The following is a 27,598-nucleotide window of genomic DNA, read 5'->3' as shown; positions in this document are numbered from 1 at the left end:
AGTAACAAAGCCTGCACTGGGTGGAGATGCTAACACCTCCCCCAGGCAGGAGCTGTGACACCTGGCGGTGAGCCTCAAAGGCTCACCCCTTTGTCACAGCCCAGCAGGGCACTCCAGCTTAGTGGAGTTGCCCGCCCCCTCCGGCCACGGCCCCCACTTTTGGCGGCAAGGCTGGAGGGAACAAAGAAAGCAACAAGGAGGAGTCACTGGCCAGTCAGGACAGCCCCTAAGGTGTCCTGAGCTGAGGTGACTCTGACTTTTAGAAATCCTCCATCTTGCAGATGGAGGATTCCCCCAATAGGGTTAGGATTGTGACCCCCTCCCCTTGGGAGGAGGCACAAAGAGGGTGTACCCACCCTCAGGGCTAGTAGCCATTGGCTACTAACCCCCCAGACCTAAACACGCCCTTAAATTTAGTATTTAAGGGCTACCCTGAACCCTAGAAAATTAGATTCCTGCAACTACAAGAAGAAGGACTGCCTAGCTGAAAAACCCCTGCAGAGGAAGACCAGAAGACGACAACTGCCTTGGCTCCAGAAACTCACCGGCCTGTCTCCTGCCTTCCAAAGATCCTGCTCCAGCGACGCCTTCCAAAGGGACCAGCGACCTCGACATCCTCTGAGGACTGCCCCTGCTTCGAAAAGACAAGAAACTCCCGAGGACAGCGGACCTGCTCCAAGAAAGGCTGCAACTTTGTTTCCAGCAGCTTTAAAGAACCCTGCAAGCTCCCCGCAAAAGGCGTGAGACTTGCAACACTGCACCCGGCGACCCCGACTCGGCTGGTGGCGATCCAACACCTCAGGAGGGACCCCAGGACTACTCTAAGACTGTGAGTACAAAAACCTGTCCCCCCTGAGCCCCCACAGCGCCGCCTGCAGAGGGAATCCCGAGGCTTCCCCTGACCGCGACTCTTTGAATCCTAAGTCCCGACACCTGGGAGAGACCCTGCACCCGCAGCCCCCAGGACCTGAAGGACCGGACTTTCACTGGAGGAGTGACCCCCAGGAGTCCCTCTCCCTTGCCCAAGTGGAGGTTTCCCCGAGGAACCCCCCCCTTGCCTGCCTGCAGCGCTGAAGAGATCCCTAGATCTCCCATTGACTTCCATTACAAACCCGACGCTTGTTTCTACACTGCACCCGGCCGCCCCCGCGCTGCTGAGGGTGAAATTTCTGTGTGGACTTGTGTCCCCCCCGGTGCCCTACAAAACCCCCCTGGTCTGCCCTCCGAAGACGCGGGTACTTACCTGCAAGCAGACCGGAACCGGGGCACCCCCTTCTCTCCATTCTAGCCTATGTGTTTTGGGCACCACTTTGAACTCTGCACCTGACCGGCCCTGAGCTGCTGGTGTGGTGACTTTGGGGTTGCTCTGAACCCCCAACGGTGGGCTACCTTGGACCAAGAACTGAACCCTGTAAGTGTCTTACTTACCTGGTAAACCTAACAAATACTTACCTCCCCTAGGAACTGTGAAAATTGCACTAAGTGTCCACTTTTAAAACAGCTATTTGTCAATAACTTGAAAAGTATACATGCAATTTTGATGATTTGAAGTTCCTAAAGTACTTACCTGCAATACCTTTCGAATGAGATATTACATGTAGAATTTGAACCTGTGGTTCTTAAAATAAACTAAGAAAAGATATTTTTCTATATAAAAACCTATTGGCTGGATTTGTCTCTGAGTGTGTGTACCTCATTTATTGTCTATGTGTATGTACAACAAATGCTTAACACTACTCCTTGGATAAGCCTACTGCTCGACCACACTACCACAAAATAGAGCATTAGTATTATCTATTTTTACCACTATTTTACCTCTAAGGGGAACCCTTGGACTCTGTGCATGCTATTCCTTACTTTGAAATAGCACATACAGAGCCAACTTCCTACATTGGTGGATCAGCGGTGGGGTACAAGACTTTGCATTTGCTGGACTACTCAGCCAATACCTGATCACACGACAAATTCCAAAATTGTCATTAGAAATTGATTTTTGCAATTTGAAAAGTTTTCTAAATTCTTAAAAGACCTGCTAGGGCCTTGTGTTAGATCCTGTTTAGCATTTCTTTTAGAGTTTAAAAGTTTGTTAAAAGTTTGAATTAGATTCTAGAATCAGTTTTAGTCTCTTAAAAAGTATTCCAACTTTTAGAAGCATAATGTCTAGCACAGATGTGAATGTGGTGGAACTCGACACCACACCTTACCTCCATCTACAGATGAGAGAGCTAAGGTCACTCTGTAAACTAAAGAAAATAACAATGGGCCCCAAACCTACCAAAATACAGCTCCAGGAGCTTTTGGCAGAGTTTGAAAAGGCCAACCCCTCTGAGGGTGGCAACTCAGAGGAAGAGGATAGTGACTTGGAGGACAATTCCCCCCTACCAGTCCTATCTAGGGAGAACAGGGTCCCTCAAACCCTGACTCCTAAAATAATAGTCAGAGATGCTGGTTCCCTCACAGGAGAGACCAACACCTCTGAAATCACTGAGGATAGCCCCAGTGAAGAGGACATCCAGTTAGCCAGGATGGCCAAAAGATTGGCTTTGGAAAGACAGATCCTAGCCATAGAGAGGGAAAGACAAGAGATGGGCCTAGGACCCATCAATGGTGGCAGCAACATAAATAGGGTCAGAGATTCTCCTGACATGTTGAAAATCCCCAAAGGGATTGTAACTAAATATGAAGATGGTGATGACATCACCAAATGGTTCACAGCTTTTGAGAGGGCTTGTGTAACCAGAAAAGTGAACAGATCTCACTGGGGTGCCCTCCTTTGGGAAATGTTCACTGGAAAGTGTAGGGATAGACTCCTCACACTCTCTGGAAAAGATGCAGAATCTTATGACCTCATGAAGGGTACCCTGATTGAGGGCTTTGGATTCTCCACTGAGGAGTACAGGATTAGGTTCAGGGGGGCTCAAAAATCCTCGAGCCAGACCTGGGTTGACTTTGTTGACTACTCAGTGAAAACACTAGATGGTTGGATTCAAGGCAGTGGTGTAAGTAATTATGATGGGCTGTACAATTTATTTGTGAAAGAACACCTGTTAAGTAATTGTTTCAATGATAAACTGCATCAGCATCTGGTAGACCTAGGACCAATTTCTCCCCAAGAATTGGGAAAGAAGGCGGACCATTGGGTCAAGACAAGGGTGTCCAAGACTTCAACAGGGGGTGACCAAAAGAAAGGGGTCACAAAGACTCCCCAGGGGAAGGGTGATGAGACAACCAAAACTAAAAATAGTAAAGAGTCTTCTACAGGCCCCCAAAAACCTGCACAGGAGGGTGGGCCCAGAGCCTCTTCACAAAACAATGGGTACAAGGGTAAAAACTTTGATCCCAAAAAGGCCTGGTGTCATAGCTGTAAACAGCATGGACACCAAACTGGAGACAAGGCCTGTCCCAAGAAAAGTTCCACTCCAAACTCCCATCCAGGTAACACTGGTATGGCTAGTCTCCAAGTGGGATCAACAGTGTGCCCAGAGCAAATCAGGGTCCACACTGAAGCTACTCTAGTTTCTGAGGGTGGGGTGGATTTAGCCACACTAGCTGTCTGGCCGCCTAACATGCAAAAATACAGACAGCAACTCTTAATTAATGGGACTAGAATAGAGGGCCTGAGGGATACAGGTGCCAGTGTCACCATGGTGACAGAGAAACTGGTTTCCCCTGGCCAATACCTGACTGGAAAAACTTACACAGTCACCAACGCTGACAATCAGAGAAAAGTACATCCCATGGCAATGGTTACTTTAGAATGGGGAGGGGTCAATGGCCTGAAGCAGGTGGTGGTCTCCTCAAATATCCCAGTGGACTGTCTGCTTGGAAATGACCTGGAGTCCTCAGCATGGGCTGAGGTAGAGCTAAAAACCCATGCGGCAATGCTGGGTATCCCTGAACTGGTGTGTGTGAAAACAAGAGCACAATGCAAGGCACAGGGTGAAAAAGTAGAGCTGGAGTCTGGAAAAATGGCCCAGCCTACCAAGAGAACAGGAAAGTCAGTTGGGAAACCAACTGCAACACAGCAAAAGAAAGGGAACCTCTCTTCTCAGGAAGAAGTTCTGCCCTCTGAGGGAACTGAGCCTTTGGAGCTTGAACCTTATCAGGTTGAGCTCTTAGGCCCAGGGGGACCCTCAAGGGAGGAGCTGTGTAAGGGACAAGAAACCTGTCCCTCTCTTGAAGGCCTTAGGCAGCAAGCTGCTGAAGAGTCCAAAGGCAAGAAAAATGGAACACATAGGGTCTATTGGGAAGATGGGCTCCTGTACACTGAGGCCAGAGACCCCAAACCTGGTGCCACTAGGAGAGTGGTAGTGCCTCAGCTGTTCAGAGAGTTCATCCTAACATTGGCCCATGACATTCCCCTTGCTGGACATTTGGGACAAACCAAGACGTGGGAGAGGTTAGTCAACCACTTCTACTGGCCCAATATGTCCAACATGGTTAAGGAGTTTTGCCTCTCCTGCCCCACCTGTCAAGCCAGTGGTAAGACAGGTGGGCACCCAAAGGCCCCCCTCATTCCACTTCCAGTGGTGGGGGTGCCCTTTGAAAGAGTGGGTGTGGACATAGTTGGTCCACTGGAACCTCCCACAGCCTCAGGAAATATGTATATCCTGGTAGTAGTGGATCATGCTACCAGGTATCCTGAAGCTATTCCCCTTAGGTCGACTACTGCCCCTGCAGTAGCCAAGGCCCTCATTGGTATCTTTACCAGAGTGGGTTTCCCTAAGGAGGTGGTGTCTGACAGAGGTACCAACTTCATGTCAGCATACCTAAAGCACATGTGGAATGAGTGTGGAGTGACTTATAAATTCACTACACCTTACCATCCACAAACTAATGGCTTAGTTGAGAGATTCAACAAGACATTAAAGGGCATGATCATGGGGCTCCCAGAAAAACTCAAAAGGAGATGGGATGTCCTCCTGCCATGTCTGCTTTTCGCTTACAGGGAGGTACCACAGAAGGGAGTAGGGTTCTCACCCTTTGAACTTCTGTTTGGTCATCCTGTAAGGGGACCACTTGCCCTTGTTAAAGAAGGCTGGGAGAGACCTCTCCATGAGCCTAAACAGGACATAGTGGACTATGTACTTGGCCTTCGCTCTAGAATGGCAGAGTACATGGAAAAGGCAACCAAAAACCTTGAGGCCAGCCAACAGCTCCAGAAGTTTTGGTATGACCAAAAGGCTGCACTGGTTGAGTTCCAACCAGGGCAGAAAGTCTGGGTTCTGGAGCCTGTGGCTCCCAGGGCACTCCAGGACAAATGGAGTGGCCCTTACCCAGTACTAGAGAGGAAGAGTCAGGTCACCTACTTGGTGGACCTGGGCACAAGCAGGAGCCCCAAAAGGGTGATCCATGTAAACCGCCTTAAGCTCTTCCACGACAGGGCTGATGTCAATCTGTTGATGGTAACAGATGAGGATCAGGAGGCAGAGAGTGAACCTCTCCCTGATCTTCTGTCATCAGACCCAAAAGATGGTACAGTAGATGGAGTGATCTACTCAGACACCCTCTCTGGCCAACAGCAAGCTGATTGTAGGAGAGTCCTACAACAGTTTCCTGAACTCTTCTCCTTAACCCCTGGTCAGACACACCTGTGTACCCATGATGTGGACACAGGAGACAGCATGCCTGTCAAGAACAAAATCTTTAGACAGTCTGACCATGTTAAGGAAAGCATCAAGGTGGAAGTCCACAAGATGCTGGAATTGGGAGTCATTGAGCGCTCTGACAGCCCCTGGGCTAGCCCAGTGGTCTTAGTCCCCAAACCTCACACCACAGATGGAAAGAAAGAGATGAGGTTTTGTGTGGACTACAGAGGGCTCAATTCTGTCACCAAGACAGATGCTCATCCAATTCCAAGAGCTGATGAGCTCATTGATAAATTAGGTGCTGCCAAATTTCTAAGTACCTTTGACTTGACAGCAGGGTACTGGCAAATAAAAATGGCACCTGGAGCAAAAGAAAAGACAGCATTCTCCACACCTGATGGGCATTATCAGTTTACTGTTATGCCCTTTGGTTTAAAGAATGCCCCTGCCACCTTCCAAAGGTTGGTGAATCAAGTCCTTGCTGGCTTGGAGTCCTTTAGCACAGCTTATCTTGATGATATTGCTGTCTTTAGCTCCACCTGGCAGGATCACCTGGTCCACCTGAGGAAGGTTTTGAAGGCTCTGCAATCTGCAGGCCTCTCTATCAAAGCATCCAAATGCCAGATAGGGCAGGGAACTGTGGTTTACTTGGGACACCTTGTAGGTGGAGGCCAAGTTCAGCCACTCCAACCCAAGATCCAGACCATTCTGGACTGGGTAGCTCCAAAAACCCAGACTCAAGTCAGGGCATTCCTTGGCTTGACTGGGTACTACAGGAGGTTTGTGAAGGGATATGGATCCATTGTGACAGCCCTCACTGAGCTCACCTCCAAGAAAATGCCCAAGAAAGTAAACTGGACTGTGGACTGCCAACAGGCCTTTGACACCCTGAAACAGGCAATGTGCTCAGCACCAGTTCTCAAAGCTCCAGATTATTCTAAGCAGTTCATTGTGCAGACTGATGCCTCTGAACATGGGATAGGGGCAGTTTTGTCCCAAACAAATGATGATGGCCTTGACCAGCCTGTTGCTTTCATTAGCAGGAGGTTACTCCCCAGGGAGCAGCGTTGGAGTGCCATTGAGAGGGAGGCCTTTGCTGTGGTTTGGTCCCTGAAGAAGCTGAGACCATACCTCTTTGGGACTCACTTCCTAGTTCAAACTGACCACAGACCTCTCAAATGGCTGATGCAAATGAAAGGTGAAAATCCTAAACTGTTGAGGTGGTCCATCTCCCTACAGGGAATGGACTTTATAGTGGAACACAGACCTGGGACTGCCCATGCCAATGCAGATGGCCTTTCCAGGTTCTTCCACTTAGAAAATGAAGACTCTCTTGGGAAAGGTTAGTCTCATCCTCTTTCGTTTGGGGGGGGGTTGTGTAAGGAAATGCCTCCTTGGCATGGTTGCCCCCTGACTTTTTGCCTTTGCTGATGCTATGTTTACAATTGAAAGTGTGCTGAGGCCTGCTAACCAGGCCCCAGCACCAGTGTTCTTTCCCTAACCTGTACTTTTGTATCCACAATTGGCAGACCCTGGCATCCAGATAAGTCCCTTGTAACTGGTACTTCTAGTACCAAGGGCCCTGATGCCAAGGAAGGTCTCTAAGGGATGCAGCATGTCTTATGCCACCCTGGAGACCTCTCACTCAGCACAGACACACTGCTTGCCAGCTTGTGTGTGCTAGTGAGGACAAAACGAGTAAGTCGACATGGCACTCCCCTCAGGGTGCCATGCCAGCCTCTCACTGCCTCTGCAGTATAGGTAAGACACCCCTCTAGCAGGCCTTACAGCCCTAAGGCAGGGTGCACTATACCATAGGTGAGGGTACCAGTGCATGAGCATGGTACCCCTACAGTGTCTAAACAAAACCTTAGACATTGTAAGTGCAGGGTAGCCATAAGAGTATATGGTCTGGGAGTCTGTCAAACACGAACTCCACAGCACCATAATGGCTACACTGAAAACTGGGAAGTTTGGTATCAAACTTCTCAGCACAATAAATGCACACTGATGCCAGTGTACATTTTATTGTAAAATACACCACAGAGGGCACCTTAGAGGTGCCCCCTGAAACTTAACCGACTGTCTGTGTAGGCTGACTAGTTCCAGCAGCCTGCCACACCAGAGACATGTTGCTGGCCCCATGGGGAGAGTGCCTTTGTCACTCTGAGGCCAGTAACAAAGCCTGCACTGGGTGGAGATGCTAACACCTCCCCCAGGCAGGAGCTGTGACACCTGGCGGTGAGCCTCAAAGGCTCACCCCTTTGTCACAGCCCAGCAGGGCACTCCAGCTTAGTGGAGTTGCCCGCCCCCTCCGGCCACGGCCCCCACTTTTGGCGGCAAGGCTGGAGGGAACAAAGAAAGCAACAAGGAGGAGTCACTGGCCAGTCAGGACAGCCCCTAAGGTGTCCTGAGCTGAGGTGACTCTGACTTTTAGAAATCCTCCATCTTGCAGATGGAGGATTCCCCCAATAGGGTTAGGATTGTGACCCCCTCCCCTTGGGAGGAGGCACAAAGAGGGTGTACCCACCCTCAGGGCTAGTAGCCATTGGCTACTAACCCCCCAGACCTAAACACGCCCTTAAATTTAGTATTTAAGGGCTACCCTGAACCCTAGAAAATTAGATTCCTGCAACTACAAGAAGAAGGACTGCCTAGCTGAAAAACCCCTGCAGAGGAAGACCAGAAGACGACAACTGCCTTGGCTCCAGAAACTCACCGGCCTGTCTCCTGCCTTCCAAAGATCCTGCTCCAGCGACGCCTTCCAAAGGGACCAGCGACCTCGACATCCTCTGAGGACTGCCCCTGCTTCGAAAAGACAAGAAACTCCCGAGGACAGCGGACCTGCTCCAAGAAAGGCTGCAACTTTGTTTCCAGCAGCTTTAAAGAACCCTGCAAGCTCCCCGCAAAAGGCGTGAGACTTGCAACACTGCACCCGGCGACCCCGACTCGGCTGGTGGCGATCCAACACCTCAGGAGGGACCCCAGGACTACTCTAAGACTGTGAGTACAAAAACCTGTCCCCCCTGAGCCCCCACAGCGCCGCCTGCAGAGGGAATCCCGAGGCTTCCCCTGACCGCGACTCTTTGAATCCTAAGTCCCGACACCTGGGAGAGACCCTGCACCCGCAGCCCCCAGGACCTGAAGGACCGGACTTTCACTGGAGGAGTGACCCCCAGGAGTCCCTCTCCCTTGCCCAAGTGGAGGTTTCCCCGAGGAACCCCCCCCTTGCCTGCCTGCAGCGCTGAAGAGATCCCTAGATCTCCCATTGACTTCCATTACAAACCCGACGCTTGTTTCTACACTGCACCCGGCCGCCCCCGCGCTGCTGAGGGTGAAATTTCTGTGTGGACTTGTGTCCCCCCCGGTGCCCTACAAAACCCCCCTGGTCTGCCCTCCGAAGACGCGGGTACTTACCTGCAAGCAGACCGGAACCGGGGCACCCCCTTCTCTCCATTCTAGCCTATGTGTTTTGGGCACCACTTTGAACTCTGCACCTGACCGGCCCTGAGCTGCTGGTGTGGTGACTTTGGGGTTGCTCTGAACCCCCAACGGTGGGCTACCTTGGACCAAGAACTGAACCCTGTAAGTGTCTTACTTACCTGGTAAACCTAACAAATACTTACCTCCCCTAGGAACTGTGAAAATTGCACTAAGTGTCCACTTTTAAAACAGCTATTTGTCAATAACTTGAAAAGTATACATGCAATTTTGATGATTTGAAGTTCCTAAAGTACTTACCTGCAATACCTTTCGAATGAGATATTACATGTAGAATTTGAACCTGTGGTTCTTAAAATAAACTAAGAAAAGATATTTTTCTATATAAAAACCTATTGGCTGGATTTGTCTCTGAGTGTGTGTACCTCATTTATTGTCTATGTGTATGTACAACAAATGCTTAACACTACTCCTTGGATAAGCCTACTGCTCGACCACACTACCACAAAATAGAGCATTAGTATTATCTATTTTTACCACTATTTTACCTCTAAGGGGAACCCTTGGACTCTGTGCATGCTATTCCTTACTTTGAAATAGCACATACAGAGCCAACTTCCTACACGCGGGTACTTACCTGCAAGCAGACCGGAACCGGGGCACCCCCTTCTCTCCATTCTAGCCTATGTGTTTTGGGCACCACTTTGAACTCTGCACCTGACCGGCCCTGAGCTGCTGGTGTGGTGACTTTGGGGTTGCTCTGAACCCCCAACGGTGGGCTACCTTGGACCAAGAACTGAACCCTGTAAGTGTCCTACTTACCTGGTAAAACTAACAAAAACTTACCTCCCCCAGGAACTGTGAAAATTGCACTAAGTGTCCACTTTTAAAACAGCTATTTGTCAATAACTTGAAAAGTATACATGCAATTTTTATGATTTGAAGTTCCTAAAGTACTTACCTGCAATACCTTTCGAACAAGATATTACATGTTAAATTTGAACCTGTGGTTCTTAAAAATAAACTAAGAAAAGATATTTTTCTATAACAAAAACCTATTGGCTGGATTTGTCTCTGAGTGTGTGTACCTCATTTATTGTCTATGGGTATGTGCAACAAATGCTTAACACTACTCCTTGGATAAGCCTACTGCTCGACCACACTACCACAAAATAGAGCATTAGTATTATCTCTTTTTACCACTATTTTACCTCTAAGGGGAACCCTTGGACTCTGTGCATGCTATTCCTTACTTTGAAATAGCACATACAGAGCCAACTTCCTACATTGGTGGATCAGCGGTGGGGTACAAGACTTTGCATTTGCTGGACTACTCAGCCAATACCTGATCACACGACAAATTCCAAAATTGTCATTAGAAATTGATTTTTGCAATTTGAAAAGTTTTCTAAATTCTTAAAAGACCTGCTAGGGCCTTGTGTTAGATCCTGTTTAGCATTTCTTTTAGAGTTTAAAAGTTTGTAAAAGTTTGAATTAGATTCTAGAACCAGTTGTAGATTCTTAAAAAGTATTCCAACTTTTAGAAGCAAAATGTCTAGCACAGATGTGACTGTGGTGGAACTCGACACCACACCTTACCTCCATCTTAAGATGAGGGAGCTAAGGTCACTCTGTAAAATAAAGAAAATAACAATGGGCCCCAAACCTACCAAAATACAGCTCCAGGAGCTTTTGGCAGAGTTTGAAAAGGCCAACCCCTCTGAGGGTGGCAACTCAGAGGAAGAGGATAGTGACTGGGAGGAAAATTCCCCCCTACCAGTCCTATCTAGGGAGAACAGGGTCCCTCAAACCCTGACTCCAAAAATAATAGTCAGAGATGCTGGTTCCCTCACAGGAGAGACCAACACCTCTGAAATCACTGAGGATAACTCCAGTGAAGATGACCCCCTGTTAGCCAGGATGGTGATAAGATTGGCTTTGGAAAAACAGCTCCTAGCCATAGAAAGGGAAAGAAAAGAGATGGGCCTAGGTCCCATCGATGGTGGCAGCAACTTAAATAGGGTCAGAGATTCTCCTGACATCCTAAAAATCCCCAAAGGGATTGTAACAAAATATGAAGATGGTGATGACATCACCAAATGGTTCACAGCTTTTGAGAGGGCTTGTGTAACCAGAAAAGTAAACAGATCTCACTGGGGTGCTCTCCTTTGGGAAATGTTCACTGGAAAGTGTAGGGATAGACTCCTCACACTCTCTGGAAAAGATGCAGAATCTTATGACCTCCTGAAGGGTACCCTGATTGAGGGCTTTGGATTCTCCACTGAGGAGTATAGAATTAGATTCAGGGGGGCTCAAAAATCCTCGAGCCAGACCTGGGTTGATTTTGTAGACTACTCAGTAAAAACACTAGATGGTTGGTTAACTGGAAATGAAGTGTGTGACTATGTTGGGCTTTATAATTTGTTTATGAAAGAACACATTTTAAGTAACTGCTTCAATGAAAAGTTGCATCAGTATCTGGTAGACCTAGGTCCAATTTCTCCCCAAGAATTGGGAAAGAAGGCAGACCACTGGGTCAAGACTAGGGTAACCAAAACTTCCACTGGGGGTGACCAAAAGAAAGGGGTTACAAAAACTCCCCAGGAGAAAGTGGGTGACACTAGAAACAAAGAAAAAGAGTCCTCTGTAGGCCCCCAAAAACCAGAACAGGTGGGTGGGCCCCAAGACACAACCCAAAACAAAGGTGGGTACCAGGGTAAGAACTGGGATGCCACTAAGGCATGGTGCCACAACTGTAAACAGTCTGGGCACCACACCAAGGACACTTCTTGTCCCAAAAACAAACCCCAGAACAAAATTTCAGGGGTAACCAGTGTAGCCATTGGAGATGACTCCTCAGATGAGGAGGTCTTCATAGCTTTCAACTGGAAAATGGGCCCAACAGGTGAGTTGGAGATTCCAGAGGGAAGTAGACACTTCCACCACCTACAGGTGAATGGAATCCCAGCCACTGCCCTGAGAGACACTTGTGCCAGTCACACTATTGTGCATGACAGGCTGGTGCTCTCAAACCAGTACATCCCAGGTGAGATGGCCAGAGTAAGAGTTAGCCCAGACAGGGTCACTAATAGGCCTGTGGCTCTTGTGCCCATAGAAGTGGGTGGAACTTTTAGCTGGAGAAGGGTGGTAGTCAGTACAGACCTCCCCCTTGATTGTCTCCTTGGAAATGACTACCCAGAGGTTAGTCAGAGCCTAAGAGAAGAACTGGTCCAGGGCCAGTCCTCTCCCAAGGATTCTGGAGTGCCTGCCTCTGCAGTAAATGCAAGTAGGCCCCAGAGGAAAAAGAAAAGGAAACAGAGTAGGAAAGGTGGACAACCTTTAGCCAAGGTTCCAGCAAGCCAAGGAGATTCTGCTCCAGTAGGGGAGAACTCCAAAAATGGCTCTGATAAAGTCCAACCTGACCCACAAGAAGTCCTGGCTAGTCAGGCAACTGTTAAACCTGAGTGGGTGGCTCCTCAGCTAACAGAAGAAAGAGTGGAAGAAGGGTGTTTACTACAAAATGTGGTAACCCCCCACTCTAATACAGCAGACAGGCACCCTGAACCCAAAGAAGCCTGTAACTTAGCCCCTTCCCTTGTAGGTGAAGAGCTAAAGGTGTGGTTCTGGGCACTGACAGCTGTCAGTGGCCTCTGCTGGGTGTTAGCCTTTATGGCTGCACTATCCTTGGCATGGTGGTCAGACCCCATGCCAAATAGCAAGTTAGGCCCCCTGACCCTGTTGGTCATGGTGGGGTTACTCCAGCTCTGGGTAACCTCTTTGGGTAAGCTAGGGATGACCCTGGCTAAGATAAGATTAGCAGAGGTGGATACCTCTAAACCCAAAATAAAAAGAATGGGTGGAGACATTGAAGAGGCAGACAAGAGGCAATTCAGACTAGGTCCTATCACTGTGGAAGTGGGTCAGTTCCCCAAAGGGAATGACCTGAACAGAAGGATGTAAGGCAGAGTAGGCCCTGCAACTAACCAGCCTATTTCTCCTACTCTTCCTCGCCTGACAGACTAGGAAGACTCTCCCAGCTTTGGCTGAGTCTCCTGGCCTGTGGGCTGGGGGGGGCTTGTTTAAAGAAATGGCTCCCTGTTGCAGTTACCCCCCACTTTTTGCCTGATACTGATGCTGACTTGACTGAGAAGAGTGCTGGGACCCTGCTAACCAGGCCCCAGCACCAGTGTTCCTTCACCTAAAATGTACCATTGTATCCACAATTGGCACACCCTGGCATCCAGATAAGTCCCTCGTAACTGGTACTTCTAGTACCAAGGGCCCTGATGCCAAGGAAGGTCTCTAAGGGCTGCAGCATGTCTTATGCCACCCTAGAGACCCCTCACTCAGCACAGACACCCTGCTCACAAGCCTGTGTGTGCTAGTGAGAACAAAATGAGTAAGTCGACATGGCACTCCCCTCAGGGTGCCATGCCAGCCTCTCACTGCCTATGCAGTATAGGTAAGACACCCCTCTAGCAGGCCTTACAGCCCTAAGGCAGGGTGCACTATACCATAGGTGAGGGTACCAGTGCATGAGCATGGTACCCCTACAGTGTCTAAATAAAACCTTAGACATTGTAAGTGCAGGGTAGCCATAAGAGTATATGGTCTGGGAGTCTGTCAAACACGAACTCCACAGCACCATAATGGCTACACTGAAAACTGGGAAGTTTGGTATCAAACTTCTCAGCACAATAAATGCACACTGATGCCAGTGTACATTTTATTGTAAAATACACCACAGAGGGCACCTTAGAGGTGCCCCCTGAAACTTAACCGACTATCTGTGTAGGCTGACTAGTTTTAGCAGCCTGCCACAAACCGAGACATGTTGCTGGCCCCATGGGGAGAGTGCCTTTGTCACTCTGAGGCCAGTAACAAAGCCTGCACTGGGTGGAGATGCTAACACCTCTCCCAGGCAGGAATTGTCACACCTGGCGGTGAGCCTCAAAGGCTCACCTCCTTTGTGCCAACCCAGCAGGACACTCCAGCTAGTGGAGTTGCCCGCCCCCTCCGGCCAGGCCCCACTTTTGGCGGCAAGGCCGGAGAAAATAATGAGAAAAACAAGGAGGAGTCACTGGCCAGTCAGGACAGCCCCTAAGGTGTCCTGAGCTGAGGTGACTCTAACTTTTAGAAATCCTCCATCTTGCAGATGGAGGATTCCCCCAATAGGGTTAGGATTGTGACCCCCTCCCCTTGGGAGGAGGCATAAAGAGGGTGTACCCACCCTCAGGGCTAGTAGCCATTGGCTACTAACCCCCCAGACCTAAACACGCCCTTAAATTTAGTATTTAAGGGCTCCCCTGAACCCTAGAAAATGAGATTCCTGCAACTACACGAAGAAGGACTGCCTAGCTGAAAACCCCTGCAGCGGAAGACCAGAAGACGACAACTGCCTTGGCTCCAGAAACTCACCGGCCTGTCTCCTGCCTTCCAAAGATCCTGCTCCAGCGACGCCTTCCAAAGGGACCAGCGACCTCGACATCCTCTGAGGACTGCCCCTGCTTCGAAAAGACAAGAAACTCCCGAGGACAGCGGACCTGCTCCAAGAAAAGCTGCAACTTTGTTTCCAGCAGCTGTAAAGAACCCTGCAAGCTCCCCGCAAGAAGCGTGAGACTTGCAACACTGCACCCGGCGACCCCGACTCGGCTGGTGGAGATCCGACGCCTCAGGAGGGACCCCAGGACTACTCTGATACTGTGAGTACCAAAACCTGTCCCCCCTGAGCCCCCACAGCGCCGCCTGCAGAGGGAATCCCGAGGCTTCCCCTGACCGCGACTCTTTGAACCCAAAGTCCCGACGCCTGGGAGAGACCCTGCACCCGCAGCCCCCAGGACCTGAAGGACCGGACTTTCACTGGAGAAGTGACCCCCAGGAGTCCCTCTCCCTTGCCCAAGTGGAGGTTTCCCCGAGGAATCCCCCCCTTGCCTGCCTGCAGCGCTGAAGAGATCCCGAGATCTCTCATAGACTAACATTGAAAACCCGACGCTTGTTTCTACACTGCACCCGGCCGCCCCCGCGCTGCTGAGGGTGAAATCTCGGTGTGGACTTGTGTCCCCCCCGGTGCCCTACAAAACCCCCCTGGTCTGCCCTCCGAAGACGCGGGTACTTACCTGCAAGCAGACCGGAACCGGGGCACCCCCTTCTCTCCATTCTAGCCTATGTGTTTTGGGCACCACTTTGAACTCTGCACCTGACCGGCCCTGAGCTGCTGGTGTGGTGACTTTGGGGTTGCTCTGAACCCCCAACGGTGGGCTACCTTGGACCAAGAACTGAACCCTGTAAGTGTCCTACTTACCTGGTAAAACTAACAAAAACTTACCTCCCCCAGGAACTGTGAAAATTGCACTAAGTGTCCACTTTTAAAACAGCTATTTGTCAATAACTTGAAAAGTATACATGCAATTTTTATGATTTGAAGTTCCTAAAGTACTTACCTGCAATACCTTTCAAACAAGATATTACATGTTAAATTTGAACCTGTGGTTCTTAAAATAAACTAAGAAAAGATATTTTTCTATACAAAAACCTATTGGCTGGATTTGTCTCTGAGTGTGTGTACCTCATTTATTGTCTATGTGTATGTACAACAAATGCTTAACACTACTCCTTGGATAAGCCTACTGCTCGACCACACTACCACAAAATAGAGCATTAGTATTATCTATTTTTACCACTATTTTACCTCTAAGGGGAACCCTTGGACTCTGTGCATGCTATTCCTTACTTTGAAATAGCACATACAGAGCCAACTTCCAGGTAAGTAAGACACTTACAGGGTTCAGTTCTTGGTCCAAGGTAGCCCACCGTTGGGGGTTCAGAGCAACCCCAAAGTCACCACACCAGCAGCTCAGGGCCGGTCAGGTGCAGAGTTCAAAGTGGTGCCCAAAACGCATAGGCTAGAATGGAGAGAAGGGGGTGCCCCGGTTCCGGTCTGCTTGCAGGTAAGTACCCGCGTCTTCGGAGGGCAGACCAGGGGGGTTTTGTAGGGCACCGGGGGGGACACAAGCCCACACAGAAATTTCACCCTCAGCAGCGCGGGGGCGGCCGGGTGCAGTGTAGAAACAAGCGTCGGGTTTTCAATGTTAGTCTATGAGAGATCAACGGATCTCTTCAGCGCTGCAGGCAGGCAAGGGGGGGCTTCCTCGGGGAAACCTCCACTTGGGCAAGGGAGAGGGACTCCTGGGGGTCACTTCTCCAGTGAAAGTCCGGTCCTTCAGGTCCTGGGGGCTGCGGGTGCAGGGTCTTTTCCAGGCGTCGGGACTTAGGTTTCAGAGAGTCGCGGTCAGGGGAAGCCTCGGGATTCCCTCTGCAGGCGGCGCTGTGGGGGCTCAGGGGGGACAGGTTTTGGTACTCAGTCGTAGAGTAGTCCGGGGGTCCTCCCTGAGGTGTTGGTTCTCCACCAGCCGAGTCGGGGTCGCCGGGTGCAGTGTTGCAAGTCTCACGCTTCTTGCGGGGAGATTGCAGGGTCTTTAAAGCTGCTCCTTGAAACAAAGTTGCAGTCTTTTTGGAACAGGTCCGCTGTCCTCGGGAGTTTCTTGTCTTTTTCGAAGCAGGGCAGTCCTCAGAGGATTCAGAGGTCGCTGGTCCCTTGGAAGGCGTCGCTGGAGCAGAGTTCTTTGGAAGGCAGGAGACAGGCCGGTGAGTTTCTGGAGCCAAGGCAGTTGTCGTCTTCTGGTCTTCCTCTGCAGGGGTTTTCAGCTACGCAGTCCTTCTTCTTGTAGTTTGCAGGAATCTAAATTCTTAGGTTCAGGGGAGCCCTTAAATACTAAATTTAAGGGCGTGTTTAGGTCTGGGGGGTTAGTAGCCAATGGCTACTAGCCCTGAGGGTGGGTACACCCTCTTTGTGCCTCCTCCCAAGGGGAGGGGGTCACATTCCTATCCCTATTGGGGGAATCCTCCTTCTACAAGATGGAGGATTTCTAAAAGTCAGAGTCACCTCAGCTCAGGACACCTTAGGGGCTGTCCTGACTGGCCAGTGACTCCTCCTTGTTTTTCTCATTATCTCTCCTGGACTTGCCGCCAAAAGTGGGGGCTGGGTCCAGGAGGCGGGCATCTCCACTAGCTGGAGTGCCCTGGGGCATTGTAACACGAAGCTTGAGCCTTTGAAGCTCACTGCTAGGTGTTACAGTTCCTGCAGGGGGGAGGTGTGAAGCACCTCCACCCAGAGCAGGCTTTGTTTCTGTCCTCAGAGAGCACAAAGGCTCTCACCGCATGAGGTCAGACACTCGTCTCTCAGCAGCAGGCTGGCACAGACCAGTCAGTCCTGCACTGAACAATTGGGTAAAATACAGGGGGTATCTCTAAGATGCCCTCTGTGTGCATTTTTTAATAAATCCAACACTGGCATCAGTGTGGGTTTATTATTCTGAGAAGTTTGATACTAAACTTCCCAGTATTCAGTGTAGCCATTATGGAGCTGTGGAGTTCGTTTTTGACAGACTCCCAGCCCATATACTCTTATGGCTACCCTGTACTTACAATGTCTAAGGTTTTGCTTAGACACTGTAGGGGCATAGTGCTCATGCACATATGCCCTCACCTGTGGTATAGTGCACCCTGCCTTAGGGCTGTAAGGCCTACTAGAGGGGTGACTTACCTATGCCACAGGCAGTGGGAGGTTGGCATGGCACCCTGAGGGGAGTGCCATGTCGACTTAGTCACTTTCTCCCATCAGCACACACAAGCTGGCAAGCAGTGTGTCTGTGCTGAGTGAGGGGTCCCTAGGGTGGCATAAGACATGCTGCAGCCCTTAGAGACCTTCCCTGGCATCAGGGCCCTTGGTACCAGAGGTACCAGTTACAAGGGACTTACCTAGGTGCCAGGGTTGTGCCAATTGTGGAAACAATGGTACATTTTAGGTGAAAGAACACTGGTGCTGGGGCCTGGTTAGCAGGGTCCCAGCACACTTCTCAGTCAAGTCAGCATCAGTATCAGGCAAAAAGTGGGGGGTAACTGCAACAGGGAGCCATTTCTTTACATTCACAAATAGCTATTTTAAAAGTGGACACTTAGTGCAATTTTCACAGTTCCTGGGGGAGGTAAGTTTTTGTTAGTTTTACCAGGTAAGTAAGACACTTACAGGGTTCAGTTCTTGGTCCAAGGTAGCCCACCGTTGGGGGTTCAGAGCAACCCCAAAGGTACCACACCAGCAGCTCAGGGCCGGTCAGGTGCAGAGTTCAAAGTGGTGCCCAAAACGCATAGGCTTCAATGGAGAGAAGGGGGTGCCCCGGTTCCAGTCTGCCAGCAGGTAAGTACCTGCGTCTTCGGGGGGCAGACCAGGGGGGTTTTGTAGGGCACCGGGGGGGACACAAGCCCACACAGAAATTTCACCGTCAGCGGCGCGGGGGCGGCCGGGTGCAGTGTTAGAACAAGCGTCGGGTTCGCAATGGAAGTCAATGAGAGATCAAGGGATCTCTTCAGCGCTGCAGGCAGGCAAGGGGGGGCTTCCTCGGGGAAACCTCCACTTGGGCAAGGGAGAGGGACTCCTGGGGGTCACTTCTGCAGTGAAAGTCCGGTCCTTCAGGTCCTGGGGGCTGCGGGTGCAGGGTCTTTTCCAGGCGTCGGGACTTAGGTTTCAGAGAGTCGCGGTCAGGGGAAGCCTCGGGATTCCCTCTGCAGGCGGCGCTGTGGGGGCTCAGGGGGGACAGGTTTTGGTACTCACAGTCGTAGAGTAGTCCGGGGGTCCTCCCTGAGGTGTTGGTTCTCCACCAGCCGAGTCGGGGTCGCCGGGTGCAGTGTTGCAAGTCTCACGCTTCTTGCGGGGAGATTGCAGGGTTCTTTAAAGCTGCTCCTTTGGATAAAGTTGCAGTCTTTTTGGAGCAGGTCCGCTGTCCTCAGGAGTTTCTTGTCGTCGTCGAAGCAGGGCAGTCCTCAGAGGATGTCGAGGTCGCTGGTCCCTTTGGAAGGCGTCGCTGGAGCAGAGTTCTTTGGAAGGCAGGAGACAGGCCGGTGAGTTTCTGGAGCCAAGGCAGTTGTTGTCTTCTGGTCTTCCTCTGCAGGGGTTTTCAGCTAGGCAGTCCTTCTTCTTGTTGTTGCAGGAATCTAGTTTCTAGGTTCAGGGAGAGCCCTTAAATACTAAATTTAAGGGCGTGTTTAGGTCTGGGGGGTTAGTAGCCAATGGCTACTAGTCCTGAGGGTGGGTACACCCTCTTTGTGCCTCCTCCCAAGGGGAGGGGGTCACATCCCTAATCCTATTGGGGGAATCCTCCATCTGCAAGATGGAGGATTTCTAAAAGTTAGAGTCACTTCAGCTCAGGACACCTTAGGGGCTGTCCTGACTGGCCAGTGACTCCTCCTTGTTATTCTCATTATTTTCTCCGGCCTTGCCGCCAAAAGTGGGGGCCGGGGCCGGAGGGGGCGGGCAACTCCACTAGCTGGAGTGTCCTGCGGTGCTGTGACAAAGGGGTGAGCCTTTGAGGCTCACCGCCAGGTGTTACAGCTCCTGCCTGGGGGAGGTGTTAGCATCTCCACCCAGTGCAGGCTTTGTTACTGGCCTCAGAGTGACAAAGGCACTCTCCCCATGGGGCCAGCAACATGTCTCTAGTGTGGCAGGCTGCTGGAACCAGTCAGCCTACACAGATAGTCGGTTAAGTTTCAGGGGGCACCTCTAAGGTGCCCTCTGTGGTGTATTTTACAATAAAATGTACACTGGCATCAGTGTGCATTTATTGTGCTGAGAAGTTTGATACCAAACTTCCCAGTTTTCAGTGTAGCCATTATGGTGCTGTGGAGTTCGTGTTTGACAGACTCCCAGACCATATACTCTTATGGCTACCCTGCACTTACAATGTCTAAGGTTTTGCTTAGACACTGTAGGGGCACAGTGCTCATGCACTGGTACCGTCACCTATTGTATAGTGCACCCTGCCTTAGGGCTGTAAGGCCTGCTAGAGGGGTGTCTTACCTATACTGCATAGGCAGTGAAAGGCTGGCATGGCACCCTGAGGGGAGTGCCATGTCGACTTACTCATTTTGTTCTCACTAGCACACACAAGCTGGTAAGCAGTGTGTCTGTGCTGAGTGAGGGGTCTCTAGGGTGGCATAATACATGCTGCAGCCCTTAGAGACCTTCCCTGGCATCAGGGCCCTTGGTACCAGAGGTACCAGTTACAAGGGACTTATCTGGATGCCAGGGTGTGCCAATTGTGGAATCAAAAGTACAGGTTAGGGAAAGAACACTGGTGCTGGGGACTGGTTAGCAGGCCTCAGCACACTTTCAATTCAAAACATAGCATCAGCAAAGGCAAAAAGTCAGGGGGTAACCATGCCAAGGAGGCATTTCCTTACAGTAGCCATAAGAGTATATGGTCTGGGAGTCTGTCAAACACGAACTCCACAGCACCATAATGGCTACACTGAACACTGGGAAGTTTGGTATCAAACTTCTCAGCACAATAAATGCACACTGATGCCAGTGTACATTTTATTGTAAAATACACCCCGGAGGGCACCTTAGAGGTGCCCCCTGAAACCTTAACCAACTACCCGTGTAGGCTGACTGCTTTCAGCAGCCTGCCACACTCGAGACACGTTGCTGGCCACATGGGGAGAGTGCCTTTGTCACTCTGTGGCTAGTAACAAAGCCTGCACTGGGTGGAGATGCTATCACCTCCCCCAGGCAGGAGCGGTAAAACATGGCGGTGAGCCTCAAAGGTTCACCCCCTTTGTTCCAGCACCACAGGGCACTCCAGCTAGTGGAGTTGCCCGCCCCCTCCGGCCACGGCCCCACTTTTGGCGGCAAGGCCGGAGGAAATAATGAGAATAACAAGGAGGAGTCACTGGCCAGTCAGGACAGCCCCTAAGGTGTCCTGAGCTGAGGTGACTCTAACTTTTAGAAATCCTCCATCTTGCAGATGGAGGATTCCCCCAATAGGGATAGGAATGTGACCCCCTCCCCTTGGGAGGAGGCACAAAGAGGGTGTACCCACCCTCAGGGCTAGTAGCCATTGGCTACTAACCCCCCAGACCTAAACACAGCCTTAAATTTGCTATTTAAGGGCTCCCCAGAACCTAGGAACTCAGATTCCTGCAACCTAAGAAGAAGAGGACTGCTAAGCTGAAAAACCCTGCAGAGAAGACTGAGACACCAACTGCTTTGGCCCCAGCTCTACCGGCCTGTCTCCCCACTTCTAAAGACACTGCTCCAGCGACACTTTCCCCAGGGACCAGCGACCTCTGAATCCTCAGAGGACTGCCCTACTCTAAAAGGACCAAGAAACTCCCGAGAACAGCGGCCCTGTTCACCCAAGACTGCAACTTTGTTCCAAAGGAGCAACTTAAAGGTAACAGCGTTTCCCACCAGAAGCGTGAGACTTGCAACACTGCACCCGGCGCCCCCGACTCGACTGGTGGAGAAACAACACCTCAGGGAGGACCCTCCGGCGACTCCGAGACTGTGAGTAACCAAAGTTGTCCCCCCTGAGCCCCCACAGCGACGCCTGCAGAGGGAATCCCGAGGCTCCCCTTGACCGCGACTGCCTGTCTCTCAGATCCCGACGCCTGGAAAAGACCCTGCACCCGCAGCCCCCAGGACCTGAAGGATCGGAACTCCAGTGCAGGAGTGACCCCCAGGAGGCCCTCTCCCTTGCCCAGGTGGTGGCTACCCCGAGGAGCCCCCCCCTTGCCTGCCTGCATCGCTGAAGAGACCCTTTGGTCTCCCATTGATTCCTATTACAAACCCGACGTGTGTTAGCACACTGCACCCGGCCGCCCCCGTGCTGCTGAGGGTGTACTTCCTGTGCTAACTTGTGTTCCCCCCGGTGCCCTACAAAACTCCCCCTGGTCTGCCCTCCGAAGACGCGGGTACTTACCTGCTAGCAGACTGGAACTGGGGCACCCCCTTCTCCATTGAAGCCTATGCGTTTTGGGCACCATTTTGAACTCTGCACCTGACCGGCCCTGAGCTGCTGGTGTGGTAACTTTGGGGTTGCTCTGAACCCCCAATGGTGGGCTACCTTGGACCCAAACTTGAACCCCGTAGGTGGTTTACTTACCTGCAAGAACTAACAATTACTTACCTCCCCTAGGAACTGTGAAAATTGCACTAAGTGTCTAGTTTTAAAATAGCTATATGTGTTTTATTTGAAAAGTATATATGCTATTGTGATTATTCAAAGTTCCTAAAGTACTTACCTGCAATACCTTTCATGCAAAGTATTACATGTAGAATTTGAACCTGTGGTTCTTAAAATAAACTAAGAAAATATATTTTTCTATACAAAAACCTATTGGCCTGGAATTGTCTCTGAGTGTGTGTTCCTCATTTATTGCCTGTGTGTAACAAATGCTTAACACTACTCCTTTGATAAGCCTACTGCTCGACCACACTACCACAAAATAGAGCATTAGTATTCTCTCTTTCTGCCACTATCTTACCTCTAAGGGGAACCCTTGGACTCTGTGCATACTATTCCTTACTTTGAAATGGTGCATACAGAGCCAACTTCCTACAGTCCCCATCTTAGTTTGTTGATTTGACTTACTTTAAAGAATGTCTCACTTTTCTTAGAAGATATAGCACTGGGTAGAGATCTAGTTTATCATATTGTTTACTATGGAATATTGCAATACCCTCTCACCTTCTAGGCCAACACATGACTGCTGGACCTGTCTACCCCTGGTGAGTTAGGTGCACAATTGGAATGCAGTAGTATTTGATAGCCCTACGTCACCAGTGGTAAAGAACTTGGATACTTCCCTGTATACACTGACTGCCCCAGAACCCAAAGTAAAGGCTTTACATTTGTTGGTGGAGCAGTGCACTCTCTTGCTTCCAAACTTGAGACAACACTAACTAGCACCCAGGATTAAAGATTTACTTCCTCAACCAGTGCAGCCTGAAAGCTGCTCCATTATGTAGTCCACTCAGACTTTCTCCTTTGCTCGACTGTTCAGTCCACCATAACTAAGTATCCTGTATTACTTAGAAATCAGACTTTTTACTGTATGTTAACTTACTGCATCTTGATTATGAGTATCCTAATTGTCTGTTTCTTAGTAACCACAGTATTACCTTTAGTTTCTATTCTTTGTTAATTTGTTTTAAGGTGTTTTGTTATGAAACTTTGCTTTCCATAAAGCCAGAGCTCAGTGTCTGAAAAACCTTTTTTTTTCTTTTGCAGGTGAGGATGAGCCAGTCTGGGTTGAAGTGGTGGTGGAAATTCTCCTATCTCTTTTCTCCCAACCTAGTCGCTTGATGAGACAAGTTTCCAAAAGTGTTTTTGGCCGCATCTGTCCACATATGACAAAAAGAGCCTTACAGTTGATCTTGGATGTAAGTGCTTTTGCCTCGTCCAGAAACTGGAAGCCTAATACACAGTACTAAACTCCTAATTAGAGTGACGTTTTGGTACCTTGTTTATACAGATGTAGCCTTATTTTAATAAAGAAGAAGAAAACAGTACAACAGGGTTAAAATGTTTTATTGATTGTCCAAACCATGCAGACCGCTTAAAGTGTATAGCAAAAAGTGTGAATTTTAGCTCTGTTTTGCCTTGTGTGAGAGGAGGGCCTCTGGGCTAAGGACAGATAATGATAGGTTCTTTGGGACTCTTGCAGCAACATTCTTTTCTCAGCAGTGTAACTGTAGTGTCTGCATTCCACTGAGCTTTATGTTAGTGACTGTTCCCCTATCTACTAACTGATCGTTCAAGCAAATGAAATACATGTAGGACCACTTGTAACTGACTACTGTTTTCCCCTTCCAGTACCGCAGCAGTCCTGTTTTCCAAGGCTTTTCACAGCTTCTGATCCTTAAGTATTTAAGTAACTGTGAGACCTAAAACCCTGGCATTGCCTTGACCCTACATCCTGGCTTCAATCCTCATAATTTCATTTTACAGTGCTTGAGCTATGGTGTGGCTCCTATTCCACCACGAGGACATGCAGTAGTGAGGTACTGTTTGGTGGTCATGCTTGCAATAGAAATCCAAGGAAGTAGATTGGTAGAGCCTCAAAGGCAGCAAGAATCTCCAAGAAATTGGTGATGCCACTGCATTCTCTCATTTTACCAAGCACAAATAGTACTTTGGCAACTGATATTTCACACCAGGGTGAAGTGTCTGTCAATGAAAGGTTCTCACCAGATAAGTACTGCTTGTATGGAAGTGAATGGTTTTGACTTGCATATGCAATATATTGTAACATTTGTATTTAAGCACAACGTTTATAATCTCTTAGATGCGCAATTTACCAATGAATTGATCTGTATTGATTTGAGAGGTTGAAGCTCTAAATGGCCATTGCAAAAATATACATTTCATTGCACTAGGGAAATATTTGTTATATTTGCTGTTTATAAGGTATGTCATTAAAAGTGAGTGCTGAACCTTTGATATTGGTATGTGCACTTACTAAAGCAGCTCTTTTTTTGCCCACTGTGCCCAGGTCCTGGATCCAGAAGAAGATCCAAATAAAGAAAGCAATGTAGAGATAATGGAAGAAAGCAATAAGAAGGAAAAAGCATCTGTGGAAATGGTAAAATCCTAATATTGCATAGAAAATGCCATATAATTAGAAATAATGGGAGATGGAGAGACAATGCGATATTCATGTTGGTCTTAGTTAAAGGTGGCTGCTTTCATTACCCTAAGTAAAGTGTTTCTTGTTTGTAGCATGTGCTGCTGTATATTAGAGCCTCTGCTTACTCTGCCATTTTGTGTTGGATTGCATTATCATATGCACATTTTTTTTCTTCACTGAAGTCTTCGGCCTTTAGATAGCTTGTGACTCCTCTCTGAAACTTTCAATGCACCAGGACAAGGACTCCACCTCGGATGTTTTTTTTTTTTTGCCTCTGTATTTGGACATTTATCACCAATTTTGCAATCCTTTTCAGTTCCAACCATTGTTTTTTCTGTGCCTTAAGTGTAATCCGACATACCTGTCAATGGGCCAACATCTGGTCTGCAATCTCTGCCTCCTGTGAAACCACGAGGAGTCAGACTGCTTAGCTCGTCAGCCTTTCAAGAGTGAAAAGACTATTCAGTATCAGAAGGAGCACTGAGACCCCACTGAAATCCTGGCTGCTCCAAGGGCATGCATGGGCAATGAATTGCGGTTGAACTGGAGTTATACATTTTATTGTCTATGTTCAGTGATGCAAATGCCCTCTGCTAGATGCATTGTTGAGCGGTTGGGTGGTGCCTTTATCTGGTTTCGGATGGCTACTATGTCTTCCTGGAGCATTGAATTTGCAACTCCCCCTCTATCTGCATACTTGGTGTAAGGAAATGCCTCCTTGGCATGGTTACCCCCTGACTTTTTGCCTTTGCTGATGCTATGTTTTGAATTGAAAGCGTGCTGAGGCCTGCTAACCAGGCCCCAGCACCAGTGTTCTTTCCCTAACCTGTACTTTTGATTCCACAATTGGCACACCCTGGCATCCAGATAAGTCCCTTGTAAGTAGTACCCCTGGTACCAAGGGCCCTGATGCCAAGGAAGGTCTCCAAGGGCTGCAGCATGTCTTATGCCACCCTGGAGACCCCTCACTCAGCACAGACACACTGCTTGCCAGCTTGTGTGTGCTGGTGAGAACAAAACGAGTAAGTCGACATGGCACTCCCCTCAGGGTGCCATGCCAGCCTCTCACTGCCTATGCAGGTATAGATAAGTCACCCCTCTAGTAGGCCTTACAGCCCTAAGGCAGGGTGCACTATACCATAGGTGAGGGCACCAGTGCATGAGCACTGTGCCCCTACAGTGTCTAAGCAATACCTTAGACATTGTAAGTGCAGGGTAGCCATAAGAGTATATGGTCTGGGAGTCTGTTTTACACGAACTCCACAGCACCATAATGGCTACACTGAAAACTGGGAAGTTTGGTATCAAACTTCTCAGCACAATAAATGCACACTGATGCCAGTGTACATTTTATTGTAAAATACACCACAGAGGGCACCATAGAGGTGCCCCCTGAAACTTAACCGACTATCTGTGTAAGCTGACTGGTTCCAGCAGCCTGCCACACTAGAGACATGTTGCTGGCCCCATGGGGAGAGTCCCTTTGTCACTCTGAGGCCAGTAACAAAGCCTGCACTGGGTGGAGATGCTAACACCTCCCCCAGGCAGGAGCTGTAAAACCTGGCGGTAAGCCTCAAAGGCTCACCCCTTTGTCACAGCACCACAGGACACTCCAGCTTAGTGGAGTTGCCCGCCCCCTCCGGCCATGGCCCCTACTTTTGGCGGCAAGGCTGGAGGAAACAAAGAAAACAGCAAGGAGGAGTCACTGGCCAGTCAGGACAGCCCCTAAGGTGTCCTGAGCTGAAGTGACTCTAACTTTTAGAAATCCTCCATCTTGCAGATGGAGGATTCCCCCAATAGGATTAGGGATGTGACCCCCTCCCCTTGGGAGGAGGCACAGAGAGGGTGTACTCACCCTCAGGGCTAGTAGCCATTGGCTACTAACCCCCCAAACCAAAACACGCCCTTAAATTTAGTATTTAAGGACTTCCCTGAACCTAAGAATTTAGATTCCTGCAACTTACCTGAAGAAGGACTGCTGAGCTGAAAAACCCCTGCAGAGGAAGAACAGAAGACACCAACTGCTTTGGCTCCAGACTTACCGGCCTGTCTCCTGCCTTCCAAAGAAACCTGCTCCAGCGACGCTTTCCAAGGGACCAGCGACCTCTGAATCCTCTGAGGACTGCCCAGCTTCAAGAAAGACTAGAAACTCCTGAGGACAGCGGCACTGCTCCAAAAGAACTGCAACTTTGTTACAAGGAGCAGATTTAAAGACCCCTGCATCTCCCCGAAAGAAGAATGAGACTTGCAACACTGCACCCGGCGACCCCGACTCGACTGGTGGAGAACAACCAACTCAGGGAGGACCCTCCGGCGACTCTACGACTGTGAGTAACCAAAGTTGTCCCCCCTGAGCCCCCACAGCGACGCCTGCAGAGGGAATCCCCAGGCTCCCCCTGACCGCGACTGTCTCCGACGGCTGGAAAAGACCCTGCACCCGCAGCCCCCAGCCCCTAAAGAAACGGAACTTCTGTGCAGGAGTGACCCCCAGGAGGCCCTCTCCCTTGCCCAGGTGGTGGCTACCCTGAGGACCCCCCCCCCTTGCCTGCATCGCTGAAGAGACCCCTTGGTCTCCCATTGAAAACTAAGGGAAACCCGACGCTTGTTTGCACACTGCACCCGGCCGCCCCCGCGCTGCTGAGGGTGTACTTTCTGTGTGGACTTGTGTCCCCCCCGGTGCCCTACAAAACCCCCCTGGTCTGCCCTCCGAAGACGCGGGTACTTACCTGCTGGCAGACTGGAACCGGGGCACCCCCTTCTCTCCATTATAGCCTATGTGTTTTGGGCACCTCTTTGACCTCTGCACTTGACCGGCCCTGAGCTGCTGGTGTGGTAACTTTGGGGTTGCTCTGAACCCCCAACGGTGGGGTACCTTGGACCAAAAACTGAAACCTGTAAGTGACTTACTTACCTGTTAAAACTAACATTACTTTACCTCCCCCAGGAACTGTGAAAATTGCACTAAGTGTCCACTTTTAAAACAGCTTATTGTGTTTTATGTGAAATGTATACATGCTAATGAAATGATTCAAAGTTCCTAAAGT

The 27,598-nt window shown here is 49.7% G+C and overlaps 1 protein-coding gene across 1 annotated transcript in view; it reads left to right on the top strand.

The window, feature by feature from the left end:
* Positions 1-27,598, top strand: part of MYBBP1A (MYB binding protein 1a) — a 647,917-nt gene that overhangs the window by 235,103 nt on the left and 385,216 nt on the right. The window contains exons 15-16 of the mRNA XM_069226890.1: positions 23,156-23,307; positions 24,420-24,509. Coding sequence (XP_069082991.1) covers positions 23,156-23,307; positions 24,420-24,509 — 242 coding nt within the window. The remainder of the gene's footprint in view (positions 1-23,155; positions 23,308-24,419; positions 24,510-27,598) is intronic.

Source organism: Pleurodeles waltl, chromosome 3_2, assembly GCF_031143425.1.
Source record: "Pleurodeles waltl isolate 20211129_DDA chromosome 3_2, aPleWal1.hap1.20221129, whole genome shotgun sequence".
Classification (NCBI taxonomy): domain Eukaryota; kingdom Metazoa; phylum Chordata; class Amphibia; order Caudata; family Salamandridae; genus Pleurodeles; species Pleurodeles waltl.
Note: the sequence above shows the minus strand (reverse complement) of the source record. Positions and strands in the feature narration are given on the sequence as shown.